Consider the following 16520-nt stretch of genomic DNA (forward strand, 5'->3'; position numbering starts at 1 on the left):
TAAACATTAGTCCCTAGAAACCAAACACCCCCTAATTAGTATTCAAATGAAAGGACTAAAATCTAGTTCCTCGGATCCAAACGGACCTTTAAGCAGCGTGAAAAGGCATATATGGGGAAAACAAAAATAATCTATATGAAAATTGTGAAAGACACTTAAACGAGAAACAGGGGAAAGGAAAGGGAACCCAAGGAATATAATCACTCAAATGGACAAAAAAAAGCAGCGTCTTTTGCCATTTTTCTTGTTAAAATTAAAGCCCACCACACACATGCAAAAATGCGAAGCTGACGTCATCACTCTTATCACGTCTGCAAGACAAAGGGATGCAGTTTTCCTTTGACCTTGTATTTTACTCCTAAAGTATACTCCACTAAGACCATGTGCAATGGTGTTTAATACAGAAGCTACTGAGATATCTAAAGAGGTATTTCTAAAAAATCGTGGAGACGTCTCTGGCTCATAGCTCAAGTAGTAGCCGTCTTTACTTCCTTTGTACGAATGCGTCGTTTGTTATATTGATTTGATGCTCTACATACGTATTCACTTCTACATTTATTAATATACTACATTTATATACACTCCATTATATAATAAAATCTCTTAATTGTCTCTTCTGCTTAGAGAACCGTTATGTTGTCTCTCCACTATACATGCCCTAATGCAAAAAAACAACTAATCATTTGCAAACCAAGTTTCTGTGCAAACTATATAGAAACCAACTAACAAAAGTCAAAAAAATCTTAAAAAATTATAGATGTACTCCATTGCCTACTCTACCACTATATAAAATTTTTAGTTCAAATTCATCATATGTTAATAGGTAAAAAGAAAAAATTATGAAATAAAAAATGAAAATTATCTCATAATTTTCTATTTTCTTTATCTCTTAACATATGATGAATTTAAATTTGAAATTTTATATAGTGGTAGAGTAGACCATGAAATACATCTATAATTTTTAAGATTTTTTATAACTTTTGTTAGTTGGTTTGCTTGGAGTTTAAGAGGAAACCTGGTTTGTAATTGATACGTTGTCAATGAAAAACAAATAAGTACTAATAAGGCATCAACTAATATGAAAAACAAATAAACGTTAATGAGTCATAAACATTGTATATGTATTGAAGGGACTAGAATACGTAATTGCACGTTTCTACGGTCGTCTAATTGTATAGTAGTTGGTGCCAAATAAATCTGATTAGATATCTAAACCCGTGCAAAATTCATTCAATCCTGGACGAAAAAGGCAGGCAGAATCACAAGCTGTCGTGAAATTCTCATCGCCCCTTCCTTCCTTCCTGCTCCTCGCCAAATCGCCGAGACGCCGACTACCTCGCGCTCCCATAGATCTGGTAGAATAGGTGCCGGTGGCCTCGGACGTGCAGTGGTAGAGGCTTCTGCGGTGGCGGCGACGGAGGAGAAGGGGGAGCGAGCAGTGTCCGCGGGGCGCGGTGTCTGTGTGCTGGGGCTCGGGTTCCGAGGAACCCTAGCCGCCGCGCGATGGCGTCTTACAGGCCGTACGCACCGCCGCCTCCGCAGGGCAGCTACCCGCCGCAGATGAATCCGTACGCGCCGCCGCAGGCGCCCTACAACAGGATGCCGGCGCCGCCCTACCACGCTGGGCCCCCGCCCCCGCCGCCACCCGGTCCGCCACCACCTCACCAACCGCAGTTCAATTTCGGTCCCGGGCCTCCGCAGCAGCACCCGCCCCCGCCGATGTACTACCAGCCACCGCCACCACCCTATGGCGGGAACAGTAACCCGCCTCCTCCTCCTCCTTCAGCGCCACCCCCGCCTCCGTCCCCACCCCCTGCTGCTCCACCCCCTCCGCCTCCGGCCCAGGCACCGTCTGCTCAGGCCCTGCTGCCCTCAAAGGAGCAGCAGCCTAAGGCAACGCTGCCAAGAGAGGAGACGGAGGAGGAGCGTCGTGCACGGAAGAAGCGGGAGTTCGAGAAGCAGCGGGTGGAGGAACGCAAGCAGCAGCAGATGATGCGGCAGACGCAGGCCACCATTCTGCAGAAGACGCAGCAGGTGCGTGCTTCTCAGCAGCAGCCGCAGAGCCGCCACCACCACCACCAGCCTCCGAGTATCTTCCGGGCAGCAGCAATTGGCTCTCGGGCAGTGGCAACTGGGTCTCGCCCAGCATCAGCGCCGAATGCTGAGAGGTTTGAGAACCGGTTAAAAAAGCCAACAACGTTCCTCTGCAAGCACAAGTAAGTCCAGCCAAGTTTTGGTCCTTTAGGTTGTGTTCGCCACAAAATTTAAATTTCTAGCTTGTGGTTGGGCAACACTTTGATTGATCATGCATGTATTAGGGGTGTAAAACTTAGCAACATATGGTATCCTTGGTTAGTGAGTAACATAGGCTGCTTACTAGAATTTTTAGACTGTTGTTGAAATGTAGGGGCGTCTGATGGAAAGGATCATTGTTTTCTGAATTTGCTTTATAGCTTCTTTAAATCTTGTGCTTAGAAAGATTAGTACTTCCGCATATTTCTGGACAACTGTTGAGAATACAGTGCTTAAAAGGTGACTGAGTTAGTTTACCAACGATTTTCTTTGTTATGAACCTGTGAAGGGACCCTTTCTTGTTAAAGGGCAGACATATCAAAACTTAGTAACAGTTTGGAAAGCATTACTCTTTAATTATGAAGCGACAATTTTCTATTGCCTATATATTTAAATAAGGTTCTGGATGTGTACCATTTTTATGGAGCCTTAACCACCTACTGATTTGTATCAACTATTTAAATCTCGGTGATCTATGTCTGTTTTGTAATTACACACTTGAATGATCCTGTTTTGCCTTTTCTTTTTGATTGACACAGATTTAGGAATGAACTCCCAGATCCAAGTGCTCAGTTGAAATGGCTACCCTTGAATAAGGATAAGGACCGGTATGCATACTAGCTGTGTACTCCCCACCCCCTTTTTTTTATCTAAGATGGCATCTTTGGAGCAGTATAAACCATACTTCAGTATTGTTCATCTACTAAGAATGGTCATTTTACTTGTAGATCATTTCAACTTACTTATGCTTTTTTTTTTCATTTGAAGATATTTTCTACGGTGACAGAGACCCATTGTTTTTGCTTTCTGCTGGCTTCCAATTTATGCCTTTTGCTGTTGTATAGATATTTTTTTGGTCATTTTGTACATTATGTTATGGGTAAAGAACACATTTTGATCCCTATTGCATTGATGCCTAATCTAATTTTCTGTGGGGGTTATGGTTAGATTGATGTCAAGATTGATGCCTGATTCTACTGGGCTAACATGGTTAAGGCATCAGACTGCCGGAGGTTATTTCAGTGCTACTATTAGGACTGATTATTTCACCGAACCGAAAATAAAATCTGGCATGTTTGGCTGCAGCGCTGCAAACTAGTGCAGCTGAACAGGCCCTCATTATTCCTTCTACTTATGCATATAGATGATATTATTAGCTTGCTTTGGAGGAGATTAAGTAGATTGATATTTTGTAATTTACGTTAAGTCATAAATATATCACAATTGGGTGTTCTGTTCAACTGCCATAATTCCTTTTGTTTTGCACTACTCTGCTTTATTACTGTAGAGTTTTTCCACAGCCTTCTGCTCTCCTTTTCTGCTACCTACAGTATGTTGAGCTTAATTTGTGTTGGCTCATTATGTTGCTCTGAATTGTGTCTCACTTTGGCATTATAAAAGCTTCTATATTTTGGGGGCAGCTATGCTTACTATGTTTTGCTGGTTTTTCAGATATACCAAATACAGGATAACTTCATTGGAGAAAAACTACATTCCTAAAATGATTGTCCCTGAGGATCTTGGGATACCTCTTGATCTACTTGACATGAGTGTATACAAGTAAGAATCTGAACCATATTTTTTCCATGAGTTTTATTTCTGTCTGAGTATTTATTTTAATGTCCTTAACTCATACCAAACATGTCCCAGTCCCCGGGATGTTCAGTCGCGCATGGCTCCTGAAGATGAAGAGCTATTGCGTGATGATGAGGTCCTCACCCCTATTAAACAAGAAGGTACAAGGAAAAGGGAGAGGCCCACTGACAAAGGTGTTTCTTGGCTGGTCAAAACACAATACATATCTCCACTAAGTACTGATGCAACCAAAATGGTAATGCATACTGATTAGTGATTACTAAGTTCTGTGTGAATTTAGTTACACAATAATTGCTTAATGACATATACTGAATCAAGTTGCTTGGCTTTCCAGTCCCTTACTGAGAAGCAAGCAAAGGAAAGGCGAGAAACAAGGGAGGGTCGCAATGCTTTCCTAGACAATCTTAATGATAGGTTTGGTTCTCCTTTTATTCACACTTATTGATCTGAAAGATTATGTTGTGTTGCGACATGCAAACCTGGTGCAGGCATTGACACCATGTTCCTGTTTATGTGTATACCAGAGAGAAACAGATCAAAGCCATTGAAGAATCCTTCAGAGCAGCCAAGTCAAGGCCTGTTCACCAGACTAAACGTGGCATGCAAGCTGAGTGGGTTATGCCTTTGCTACCTGATTTTGATAGGTATTTACTTCTTAGATGTTGCATTTATGTGCTACAGTATTCATCCTTGATGCCAGATGTTTTGGCCATTAGTTTACTGAGCTATGCCTTCTTGCCTGCCCATTTTCATATCTATAAAACAAAATGCTCTTGATTTATGGTGGAAAGGTTTTCTTCTTCACTAGTATTTTTGTGAAATTTCTCCATTACTTTTTGAGGGGTATAATTGCACAAAAGTCTTATCTTTCAAAGCATATAGGAGGTTTCTATTTTATTCCTCTTATTGATGTTTTCTGTTCACCTAAACAGGTACGAGGAGCCGTTTGTTATGGTGAATTTTGATGGCGATCCAACTGCTGATTCTGAGCAGTACAACAAACTTGAGAGACCTGTACGTGATGAATGTGAATCCCGGGTGAGTTCTGTTTCCTCAAATTCCTCTGCCCTAGGCTTTCTTATTTAATGGCAATGCATGCTCATTATCTTGTGAATTCTAGATCAGTGTTGCAGGGACTTGCATGTTTTTCACTGATTTGTATCACCAGACATGGTGAAACTTATATAGTTATATTGGACACCCCGACGCTGCATGAAATGCAAAAACTGATGGTTCAAAGAGATAGGGGAGGGTCAGGGTGTGAGGGAAGAGTGCAATATAGAGAAGGGGGGGGGGGCAGTCACTTGGCCCAGGAGGCAAAGAGAACCGTAGCTATGGCAGGGCTATGTGCAGGCAGATTCATTGAGATTCCTCTGGCGAAACTGAGAACATTGGACACACGAAGTGAGCAAAGGGGTATCGATTCTATTTGGGTAGTCCTCGTGAGTATGGCAATGAGGAATTTAGGCTGGCACCGGCACGGTTGCTGCAGAAGATAAAAGTAGCACTGGGGATATGACAGATTTATAGCTGCTGGCAGCATGAGGGTTTAGCCGTTTAGCGCAAGTCATTGTTATAGGTGGGCTAGTGGCCTCTTCATCTATTCTCAGTTTTTTTTCTTTCCCCTTTAAAACCTGCAATGCATCATGTATGCCTGGATCATCCATAGCATATTTATCAGCTGGGACTCAAGAACACGACATGACAATAAATGTTTGTAGAAATAAAACTGATTCTAATTTCTAATTAAATTTATTTAAAATAAAAATTAGATGAATCTGTTGGTGTATGTTTTTACAGACGATGTAGTGCTAGCTGATGAAAGCCGGGCAGGATTAAATAGGAAACTAGAGTTGTGGCGGAAGACTTTAAGTTCAAAGGTTTTAGACTCAGAAGAACTAAAGCTCAATATATATGAGATGTGACTTCTACACTACCACACATAAGGAAGGAGATGTTAGTTAAGTCCGAAGTTGACATGGAAGGAGACAATAAAAGTAGACTTGAAAGGATGGAATGTAGTCAAAGATTTACCCTTGAATAGGAGTGCATAGAAAATAACTATTAATGTGTTTGAATCTTGATTTGTGGTTTCTGTCGGGTTTCAACTCTAGCCTACCCCAACTTGTTTGGGACTAAAAAAAAGCTTTGTTGTTGTAGATGTACCCCCGAATCCTTTTTTTCTAGAGTTTGCTGAATAGGACACCTGCACCCTACTTGAACTCGGATGCTTGCACCCGTGTGGCCTTGTCCACTGTATCTGGCCATGTGTTGAAAATGATATTACACCTAGATAATGCCTTTGCTCGTATCTGTAAGTATTTCATGTTTCCTGGCAGGCTGTGATGAAAAGTTTTAGTGTCAGTGGTTCAGACCCTTCAAAACAGGAGAAGTTTTTGGCATACATGGCCCCAGCACCCCATGAGGTATTCATCTCTGGTTCATTTCTATTAAAAAAGTGATCTATTACATCAATCTGATGGTGACTATTGTGATTTCATCAGCTCGCCAGAGACTTGGATGATGAAAACGATGATATCCAGTATTCCTGGCTAAGAGAATATCACTGGGAAGTATGTGTATTTTCCTACTTGTGTCTATGAGCTGGTTGCATACTGGCATCAAACTCATCCATTGTACATACACACTTATTTCATGATTCAGGTGAGAGGAGATGATAAAGATGATCCTACAACATACCTTGTCACATTTGATAAGGAGGAGGGTGCAAAATATTTGGTAATTGGTTATGTGCAATCTGCATTACATTTAGTTTCTGGAATGATTCATTTCACGATAGTATAACATATGCCATTATCTTTTTTCAGCCTCTCCCTACTAAGCTAGTTTTGCAGAAGAAGAAGGCGAAGGAGGGGAGGTCTGGGGATGAAATTGAGCATTTTCCAGTACCTTCCCTTATTACTGTGAACAAAACAGGTCATGTTGGTACCATGGAGCGCGGAGAATCTTCTGGCATGCATGTATGGTTCGGACTTCCTTATTATTTGTTATAAAATCTATTTTAGCTAAAATTTGAACAAAACCAGCTATCTTTCTGTAAGTAGATGTAAGCATTCTATCTTCTCTCCAAACCTTAGGTTTGCTTCCTTGACTTCTTGCTACTAATTAACATGGTTTTTTTACAATCACACTTTCTGGTATCACTATATTAGGACATTTCATGCTTTATATTTGTTTTTTTTGTCATAATTTTACACGAGAGCACATTGCTAAGAAAAAAACCTGACGACCATACACCCTTATTGAATATTGCTCTCTTCCTTCCTCATTAAAATTTGCCTATTAAACTATTCATTGTTGAATAGTGACCTCTGACAAAGGGATGGATTCTTAATGTAACACACATTGAATGAGATGTAACACTTTATGCAAATGTACTTTTGCTTCCCACAAAATCCTACAGTGCTGATAAAAACAAAATTCATTACCACTCCACATGAAATGAAAGGCAATGAAATCAGTTGTTTTTCATACCTGTACCCTTCACCTCAAAGTTTTCTTCCTTGTAGGTGAATTCAAAGCCACGGAGACCTCATGTTGATGATGATCTTGATGAGCATTCAAAGCGTTCTAGGGTAGAAGATATTGACCAATATAGTGGAGAAGAATATTCTGAGTGATGAACTGTAAATCATAATTATCTTGCACCAACGAATTTTATCAGTACATGTGAAGCCTTAAAAGGTTTCAAGCAATAGGCACAAGTGGTTTCATGGTGCATGGTCATGCAGTGAAAGAAAATGTCTGACAACAAGAGGACATTGGGGCTTGGCCAATTTGTTGATCTCTGTAGTGATAATAGAAAGCGTCACATTGTTCTAAAGAAGTTGTCTTCAAAGTCTTGGATGATGCGTATATTGCAGTTGCTCCACATGTTCCAGGATAGTGAAATTTTATTCATGGTTGCCTGATAAAGTGTGGAATTATATAAATTTTCAGCATAAATTGTTTTATTATTAACGTTCGTTTTTGCCTAAAATAATGCATAAGTATATGAGATGATAAAAGGGTAATCATGAAGCATTCTGTGGTCCGGTGGCCCTTAAGTTGCAATTCTATTCCAGCACAAAGTGACAATGATATGATGACTTTTGGTCTGGTATTATTAATTCTGGACAGTAATTCAGTAGCTGTGGTAACGGCAAAATACCTCAGGGTTAAGCTGGCATGCAGGTTATTACACTTGGTTTCCATTGCTGTGTGATTGTGTTTGCCTTAGCTTTGACACTTAAATATTACGTAGGTTACTGTTTTCATTTTATGTAGCCTGGAGGACCATTTTCTGCTGGCAGCCAGGTATTCTTTTTATCCACATTCCATTTTCTAATGTATCATATAGTAGTTTTATGTTTGAAAATTTTCATCTGTTGTTAGGTTTGGCTGAGTTTTATGGATGCTAAGATATGGTTCCCCTCAAGTGACAGCATTGTATTGTGGTATGTCTGACATCTTGTACACTAATGCCATCAGCAATCATTTTGGGCTTCATGTCTGATGTTAGTTGTTGACATCATAACTCATGGAATGTTGCAAAGGAATGATGCTGTAGCTGTAGCTGTAATGTGAACGGACTGTAATTCACAAATTTCTTGATTTGTTTTACATAGGATGTCCATATGCTCTTTAATAGACCTTTACCAGTTGTTTACTACAGGTTCTTTCAATCCCTGCATTATACAGTCTTTTGTGATACATGTTACATCCTGTGTAGTTCTTCAACTCCTTATGATTTATAGAATATTTCAATTTTAGATTCTTAAAATACTGTTTGCTTTATCTATACTCTTGTGGATTTGTTTTACAGTCATCCGATTAGTTTTGTAAACATTCATGTTTTTCTAATTACCAGGTAGCATGTCCTTGAGTAACTTATTAAGCAGTTCAATTTGTCTGCTGATAGTTATGGTATAGTCAAAGTTGGCAGGCTGCCAACAACATAACTCCAATTTCCATTCTTTTTAGTCCTGGCTGATCTATACTGCATGTACTTCTATTTCCATTCTGGATTTAGCATCTGGAATATAGGATTGTTTCAATGCAACAGTCTCGCTAGTGCTTATTGACCTTTCAGTTGCTCTACATGTTTCTGATTGGGATCATCCCAGCTGGGAAGAGAGTCCGAATCATATCTCTAGATCTGTGTCTGCTTGTCCCGTCAATTTGTGATTACCTGTTCAATTCATGTGTCTATTAAAGCTTGATGCCAGTGCCCTTAAAACAAACGTGTTGCTACGCATGTTGTTGGTGCTATTAAAAAATAGTTTTGGTGTGTGACCTAGCTTGTTGTCATGCGCCTGTGGTTTGAAGAACGTTATGCTGTTGTATGGGCAATGTTTGCGTAATGCCCAGGGGAACGGTGCCAATTGCTGGAACAAATTCGGGTAAGGTGACGTGGTGAGCTGCTGTCTGTAGTGTGTGGACAACTGCAGTAGTACCATGGTTCACAGGCAGTGACAAGCTTCTTAAGCATACAAACGAAGGAAGATAGACACAACCTAACAAGGCGCTGCCAGTTTTCTCCACTACAAATTATTGACCAGACTTGGACGTTAGGGTGTCGCACCATTGACAAGCCATGCGAATGAGATGAAGGTGATGATGATGAGGGGTGGTCACTTGTACAGTCATCCTGCTATATATGCCTTTCGCCCCCCATGGAGCTAGCTGATAGACATGCCGTCCTAGTTTGCTCGTGTGTACACAGCTGGGAGGGAGCTATTATATTTAGTGGATCGGGTCAGGGTTGAACTTGAGAGACTCCTTCCAGATGAGCTCCTTTATAGCTTCTTCGGTGAGCGATGGCTGCTCGAAGTCGAAGCTGAAAGGCGCCGGACAGATGGGCTCGTCGTTTACCTCGTGAAGGGACGCCAGGTATGGGTGGCACAGAGCCTCATCAACTGCGATATGATTCCACGGAAGGAAAAGCAACAACAAGGTTAGTAGTATATTTGATTGATATCAATGCACATTCTATATATATGATATATCAATGCATCATGTTCATGCAAGATCGATTTACCAGTAATCCTCTTGCTGGGATCGAACACGAGCATCCTCTCAAGCAAGTCCATGGCGCCGCTAGACATGGTGGGGAACCGCACGCGGAACTGTTGCTTGGGATGCTGAGGCAGGGACCTCACGTATCTGCGGGCGTGGTCGCTCCGGAGGAACCCGAGGCTGGTGTCGTCAGGTGAGCCTACCAGCTTTTATTTAGATCAACATATATAAAGAAGGAAGAGGAAGAAGTTGTAAGTAATTAATTAAAGAACAAACAAGACTCTCTTCATATGTGTTAGCTAGCTAGCTTGAGAAAAAACCAATGCAACTCTCTTCACCAACTATATATATATATATATATATACCTCGGTTATCAGCCTCAGCTGGTGGACATAATCCTTGCCAGGAAACAGGGGCTCTCTGGTGACCATCTCGCCGAAGATGCAGCCCACGGACCACATGTCGATGGCCTGGGTGTACTCGGAGCAGTTGAGCAGGAGCTCAGGCGCCCTGTACCACCGCGTGACGACGTACTCCATCATGAAGTCGGTCTCCGTCGTGGTCCTCGCCAGCCCGAAGTCCCCGATCTTCAGGTCGCACTTGGCGTTCAGCAGCATGTTGCTCGGCCTCAGGTCCCTGTGCAGGACGTTCGCCGAGTGCACGTACTTGAGCCCGCGGAGCAGCTGGTACACGAAGTACTGCACCGGCCGGTCGTCGTAAAAGAAGAAAGAAAAAAAAAGGGTTAGGAACAGAGAACAGAGGACGGCACAGCAACAGCGTTGGATTTGGATCGACGACCTGGCAGTGGTCGTCGGTTAGTTGCTGGTTTGACCGTAGGAGGTGGTGAAGGTCAGTGTCCATCAGCTCGTAGACGATGTAGACGTCGTTGAAGTTCTCCCTCCTGGGCGGGCGTATGATGTCCTTTATTGAAATGACCTGCAGGGAAAAAGAATTTGTTGCTCTGTTACATATATGCACGGATGTATTATGTATATAGCTAATGAACTATACATACATGTATATATAGCTAATAAATACATACAATGACAAAAAAAAGTCCTGTAGCGTGGAGTATATATATAAATATATATGTTCATCACAAGGTAGAGAAATATATACATATACATGGCTACTCACATTTTCATGATTCATGTGCCTAAGCAGCTTGATTTCTCGGAGAGTGCGCTTGGCGTCGATCTGGTTGTCAAACGCGTTGCCGATCTTCTTGATGGCGACCTCCTCGCGAGTCTGCGCGTTCACAGCAGCACTGCATGCATGCACAAAAGATCCGGTACGTACTAGTAGTGAAGCCCGAACGAACAAACGAGAAGGCGATCGATGAGGGAGGACGACGTACGCACCAGATGATGCCGCAGGCGCCGCGGCCGACGGGGCGGATGGGCGGGACGTACTTGGCGGAGACCTCCAGGAGGTTTCCGTACACGTTGTACTGCACGTAGCGGCCGCCGTGCGTGTGCGTGCCCTTGATCTGCGCCTCCCCGCCGTGGCCCATACCCAGGCACCCTCCAGCGCCGGCGCCGCCTCCGCCTGCGCCTCCTCCGGCCCCCTCCATGCGCATGTATATATACGGACCACCACGCACCTCCCCTCCTAGCTAGCTAGCTAGCTATACTCCCTCTTCTCTCCGACGATGAGAAATGAACACAAGACGACCCAGCAAGGACCAACGCAGGACGACGGCAAGCTAGCATGCGAGCAAGCAAGCTCTGATGATGCTGCCTCGAGCTCTAGCTGAGACAGACAGACAGATAGATAGATAGAGATAGAGAGAACGAGCTGGCTGGCTAGCGGAGCGCGCGCGCGCGTGGTTGGTTGCGCGGACGCCAGGAAGGAGGAGATAAGGGGAGCGTTGGGGAAAGTGGAAAAGGCGGGGAGCCTTTTCTCCGCCGGAAGTCGAACTCCCGTGACGCCCAAAGGAAGGAGTTGGGTTCCTGTTGCTGTTGCTCCGTCCGTCCGTCCGTCGTCGCCCACTCCTGTCCTGCCGTGTGGTGTGGGAGAGACCTGGCATGGCTCCTGTCCTGTGGGCGGTGTGGCTGGCCTAGCTGCCTGCACTGCACTGCTGCACACGACACAGGTTGATGGATGCATGCAGGGACGACGATGCTCCCCCCGGGCCCCGGCGGCCGACCTCTTCCAGACCATTAATTCCCCTCTCCTCCTCAGCCAGCCATGCATTTATCGATTGATTGATCCATCTCTTACGTGTTCGCGCGGCGCATGATGCATGGATGGTTTCCCTTGCTTGCCCTTGGTGCTAGCTCTTGCCGCTTGCCTTTTATTTGCAGCTAGCGATGAATAAGCTATAGATTGGTTTGTTTGGCAGTGCGCTGTCTACAAGTGATTCTCTGCTACTCCTCTCTCCCTTGCAAAACAACTAATAAGCGAGCCCTATCTCATTCAGATTTTAAAATTGTCTATGGAAGCTAATTCTGCTACTATACATGTTATTCTATGGCTTAAAGCAATTCTCTTTGATTCTTTAGCATAAAATTTCAAAATCACGGTTGAGAATCGGTCTACACAATCAGAATAAGCTTCTAGTCTTTAGTTCATTTCAGAGAAACAGATAGAATTAATTACTTCTCTCTGAAAAACTGGTTGGCAAAGCTCTTGCTGCATCCAAGCAGAGAACCAACTTTGGTAGCTATATATATGCTCTTACATGCTCCTCCGTCATAATCAAGTAAAATCACTCTATTCAAGATCAAGAAGCAGGGCTAGAGAACCTAGAAGTAGAGCTCTGCCAAATATGCCCATAATTATTTGCTCATGTCTAATCAGCTGTGTGGTTTGTGATATAGCAACTTGAGGACATATATACCGCATGCCATGGGGATCTTAACCAACCGCCAGTGGAAATACTGGCGGTTCCAAAATAACCGCGTATTTTCACTGGCCCCTAGCATTGGTGGCACCGAAAAACGCCAGTGCAAATAGCTTTAGGACCGTCATTATAGAGCTTCTGTGTACTAGTGACAGTAATCTAGGATGGTTAACCTAGAAGTCTTCTCCTAATTTGTTTTCTTCTAACAACAAACATGCCCACATGTTACATCGAAATTTATATCGTGCCTATATTGTGGAACATACACTATTCTAACTTGTATGAACATATATCATGTGAGATTGGAACCCGAGCAGGATAATAAACCAGTTAGGACTATATCTAATCTCTATTTGATTGCATCAAGATCGAGTATCATGTTTATTGTATGCATGTATGCTAGGTTTAAAAAACATCACCTAAGAATGTCACTTGACCTCACTTAAGGGAATTTTGAGGTATTTCAAGCATATACCCAATGTTGGGTTGTGGTACCTTAGAGGAACACAATTTGAGCTAGTTGGTTACTCTGATTCAGACTATGCGGGGTGCAAGATTGTTAGGAAGTGTACTTCATACACATGTCATTTATTTGGAAGATCACTTGTGTATTGGTCCTCAAATAAGCAAATTTTGGTTGCATTTATTAATGAACAAGGTGGAGTACATATGTGCAGGTAGTTCTTGTGTATAATTGGTATGGATGAGAGCAACTTTTTCATGCTATAGCAACAAATTTGATTGAGTGTCATTGTTATGTGATAATAAGAGTGGCATCAATATAGCCAACAATCTAGTTCAACATTCTAGAACCAAGCACATTGATGGTAACCATCACTTCTTAAGAGATCACTAAACAAAGAGGGATATCAAGATTGAGATTTGAGAGTTTGGAAACCGATGATCAACTAGCGGATATATTCATCAAGCCACTTGATTAAGCAAGATTTTTCAAGCTAAGAAATGAGTTGGACATTCTTGAATTCTCCAACATGTCTTCAAGAATACCATATATGTATCAAAATAACCACTCCTCCGATCAAAGCAAAGATAAAATTTCTTGTGCATGAGCATACATACATCACTAGATGTCTATAGTATAACCCGGTTTGTCCTTCTTCAAGTTTTTTTTCACATATGTTACAATGATTATCTTATCAAAGTTGTGTTATGCACATAGTAGCTCATACTTTAGTTCAAATGCTAGGGTCTCTTACTCGTGAACAAGCTATATACTATCACTTGGTACATTCAATCATTGAAATAGTAGTGATATGATATAAACTTCAAATTAATTTTGTTTACAATACATGACTTATTAGTAATGACTGCATGCACTAAACACATTCTAGTAAGGTGTGCATGCATATGAGCAATCAATGTTACTTTGAGTGGCTGAAGGAGATATATGTTATTCATATGATGTGCATCCAACTCATGCTAGAGAAACCAAGAATAATTGAATAATTCTAAATATTGCAACACCTTGCTCCATTAAGTGGCTAGCTTGGTGAAAATATTGGCAAGTTGACCTTCAATACCTTCCCTTTGGTTTGAGGATCTCTTATAAAGTGATGCCAGATATTAATAATATTTATTATTTAGTGTTGAATCGAGTTGGTGGCTATTTTATTGCACTCTTATTCTCACATAGTAATGACACTTAGTTGAATTTGATCTTGTTGTCAAGCAATGTGACAGTAATTGTGCAAAACAACTTACTATAAAAATATACTCCGCTTGGATCATTGGCAGTAGGATGCGAATGGCTCTACAAGATGAAACATGACTATAAGGAAAATGTGAAAATATTTAAAGCAAAGCTTGTAGCTAAAGGCTTCACTTAGAGAGAAGGAATTGATTATAATGAGACCTCGCCTATTTCGACAAAAGGCTCTTTTAGAATAATTATGGCACTTGTCATACATTATAGTTTAGAGTTGCATCAGATGCATGCAAAGACAAAATTTCTTAATAATGATTTAGTTAAAAATGTTTACATGACCCAGTCTAAAGATTTTGTTACGATGGACAAATAAAAACTAGAATATTATATGAAAAAGTCCATTTATGGATTAAAGCAATTAAGTGTCATGACAGTGGCATCATCTCAAATTTGGTAAGATGATTAGACATTTGAGATTTAAAGAAAATATAGAGGACAATTGCATTTATGTAAAGTTTAAGAATGGGAGATCCATATTTCTTGTGCTATGTGTGGATATATCCTGTTAGCAAGCAGTGATGAGAATTTGCTATTAGAGACCGAAGTTTTCTGTCCTCGTACTGTGATATGAAAAATCTCGAGGAGGCATCTTATATATATATATATATATATATATATATATATATATATATATATATATATATATATATATATATATATATATATATATTGGATATTATGTTCACATAACTGACACTAGACCCAATTTAGTATATTGATTTGAGATATGGACCCGACATTGAAAGACACTCTTTATTACTCTCTTCATTTTTTATTTTTGATTTTTATGTCTATATTCAACTGAACGATGATGAATATAAACTCATAAACACATACACTAAGTATTGTATAAATTCACTAAAAAGCCCAAACGGATTCTATTTTAGGATGGAGCGAGGGAAGTATCAGATTATATAACTGGAACTAAAGATTGTCTAGATCTCGTACTAATGCTGATGTGTATGCCAGACTGCCACCTCGCGTGACCACAGAAATTCTAGTGAAACTGTGAAGTCTGAATGAGGAGGCCGTGGTGTTGATTTTCACTGGTTTTCAGTATTGAACACCAGTGCTAGCCGATGCCGTTTTGGAATGGACGACGCAGCAGCGGTGATCCGTTCGTTCTCCAGAAGCGACTGCCCATCTCTGCCCAGGACAAGAAGTGGTCAGAACGGACCGTGGTCCGTGAGGCCACCCTCGCGGCGCCACGTCGGCGCTTCTCGCATGGGCAGAAGATGCACATGTGTCGGAGCAGCTGAGGTTGCCGACTCCGCCGCCCGTGGAAATGGGACCCGGCCGGCAGCATTTCCCAGCTGGGCGCAGAGATCCTGGCAGTGGCATCCTCATCCAAAGACCTCGAGTAGTAGATGATGGTCTCCTAAAGCTTGAGGAACTGCAATGAAAGACCCAAGAACTGAAAGTGAAAACGGCTGGTGCTGCTATACTATATGCCTACCGTGTAGGGAGGCGTGGTGATCGGCCTGTGCACGGCGTTCCAGGTGTGGAGCATCGGGCGCAAGGGGCCTGTGCTCGTGTCCGTGTTCAACCCGTTCCAGACGGTCTTCTCGGCGTTCGTCTCCTTCGTCTTCTTCGGTGAGTGGATCGGACTGGGATGGTACGTAATGCATTGCATTGCACTGCACGCACGCTGGCATCCAGTGCAATGCTGCTGCTAATGCTCATAATACTGTTTGCTTTTGCAATTTTGCTGCAGCTTTGTGGGGATCGTGCTCATGTTCGCTGGACTGCATGTACGTGGTGATCTGGGCCAAGAACAGGGAGGACGACATGTTCGCCGGTCTGGAACTGGATGCGATGTAGAGAGGCCGCTGCTTCGATGACGACGAGCCAGGCAAAAACCGTCTGGTTGCGCTAGCTACTAGCACCAGTAGTGCGAGATCTTTTAGGCCCTGTTCGGTTGTTCCGGATTGGAGCCACGGATTAATTCCTAGCCGGATTACTTCTCTAATTTATATAGATTTTGATGAGCTGGAATGAATCCTGGCTTATTCCGGTACAACCGAACGAGCCCTTAGTGTTAAA

The 16520-nt window shown here is 42.2% G+C and overlaps 2 protein-coding genes across 6 annotated transcripts; one reads left to right on the plus strand and one right to left on the minus strand.

The window, feature by feature from the left end:
• Positions 1-1179: 1179 nt before the first annotated feature.
• Positions 1180-11038, plus strand: LOC100273854 (uncharacterized). 5 transcript variants are annotated; one of them, XM_035962973.1, is made up of 16 exons: positions 1180-2216; positions 2832-2900; positions 3745-3852; positions 3943-4123; positions 4223-4302; positions 4413-4532; positions 4821-4926; positions 6228-6314; positions 6393-6461; positions 6553-6627; positions 6717-6869; positions 7419-8082; positions 8153-8205; positions 8284-9844; positions 9932-10099; positions 10313-11038. In XM_035962973.1, exons 1-12 carry the CDS (start codon positions 1504-1506, stop codon positions 7527-7529), a joined length of 1872 nt encoding a protein of 623 aa, XP_035818866.1. In that variant the 5' UTR covers positions 1180-1503; the 3' UTR covers positions 7530-8082; positions 8153-8205; positions 8284-9844; positions 9932-10099; positions 10313-11038. The 5 variants fall into 5 exon arrangements, with proteins under 5 accessions (XP_035818866.1, XP_035818865.1, XP_035818863.1 ...); XM_035962972.1 differs by having other exon boundaries at positions 7419-8205; positions 9919-10099; XM_035962970.1 differs by having other exon boundaries at positions 7419-9844.
• LOC103641278 (mitogen-activated protein kinase 2) lies at positions 9326-11807 on the minus strand. Its single transcript, XM_008664632.4, has 6 exons — positions 11268-11807; positions 11044-11173; positions 10705-10842; positions 10272-10604; positions 9929-10112; positions 9326-9806 (listed from the first exon to the last, which is right to left on the minus strand). Exons 1-6 carry the CDS (start codon positions 11483-11485, stop codon positions 9634-9636), a joined length of 1176 nt encoding a protein of 391 aa, XP_008662854.1. The 5' UTR covers positions 11486-11807; the 3' UTR covers positions 9326-9633.
• Between the last annotated feature and the right edge of the window lie 4713 nt (positions 11808-16520).

This window comes from Zea mays, chromosome 10 (assembly GCF_902167145.1).
Source record: "Zea mays cultivar B73 chromosome 10, Zm-B73-REFERENCE-NAM-5.0, whole genome shotgun sequence".
NCBI classification, from domain to species: Eukaryota; Viridiplantae; Streptophyta; class Magnoliopsida; order Poales; family Poaceae; genus Zea; species Zea mays.

Excerpts from the sequence above, each read along its gene's own strand:
- LOC100273854 (XM_035962970.1), top strand. The coding sequence starts at position 1,504 with ATGGCGTCTTACAGGCCGTACGCACCGCCGCCTCCGCAGGGCAGCTAC. Across the intron at positions 6,315-6,392 it reads TGGCCCCAGCACCCCATGAG|CTCGCCAGAGACTTGGATGA; the intron begins GTATTCATCTCT and ends TGATTTCATCAG. Across the intron at positions 6,870-7,418 it reads GAGAATCTTCTGGCATGCAT|GTGAATTCAAAGCCACGGAG; the intron begins GTATGGTTCGGA and ends TCTTCCTTGTAG.
- LOC103641278 (XM_008664632.4), bottom strand. The coding sequence starts at position 11,485 with ATGCGCATGGAGGGGGCCGGAGGAGGCGCAGGCGGAGGCGGCGCCGGC. Across the intron at positions 11,174-11,267 it reads GGCGCCTGCGGCATCATCTG|TGCTGCTGTGAACGCGCAGA; the intron begins GTGCGTACGTCG and ends GCATGCATGCAG. Across the intron at positions 9,807-9,928 it reads TCCCAGCAAGAGGATTACTG|TTGATGAGGCTCTGTGCCAC; the intron begins GTAAATCGATCT and ends ATCATATCGCAG.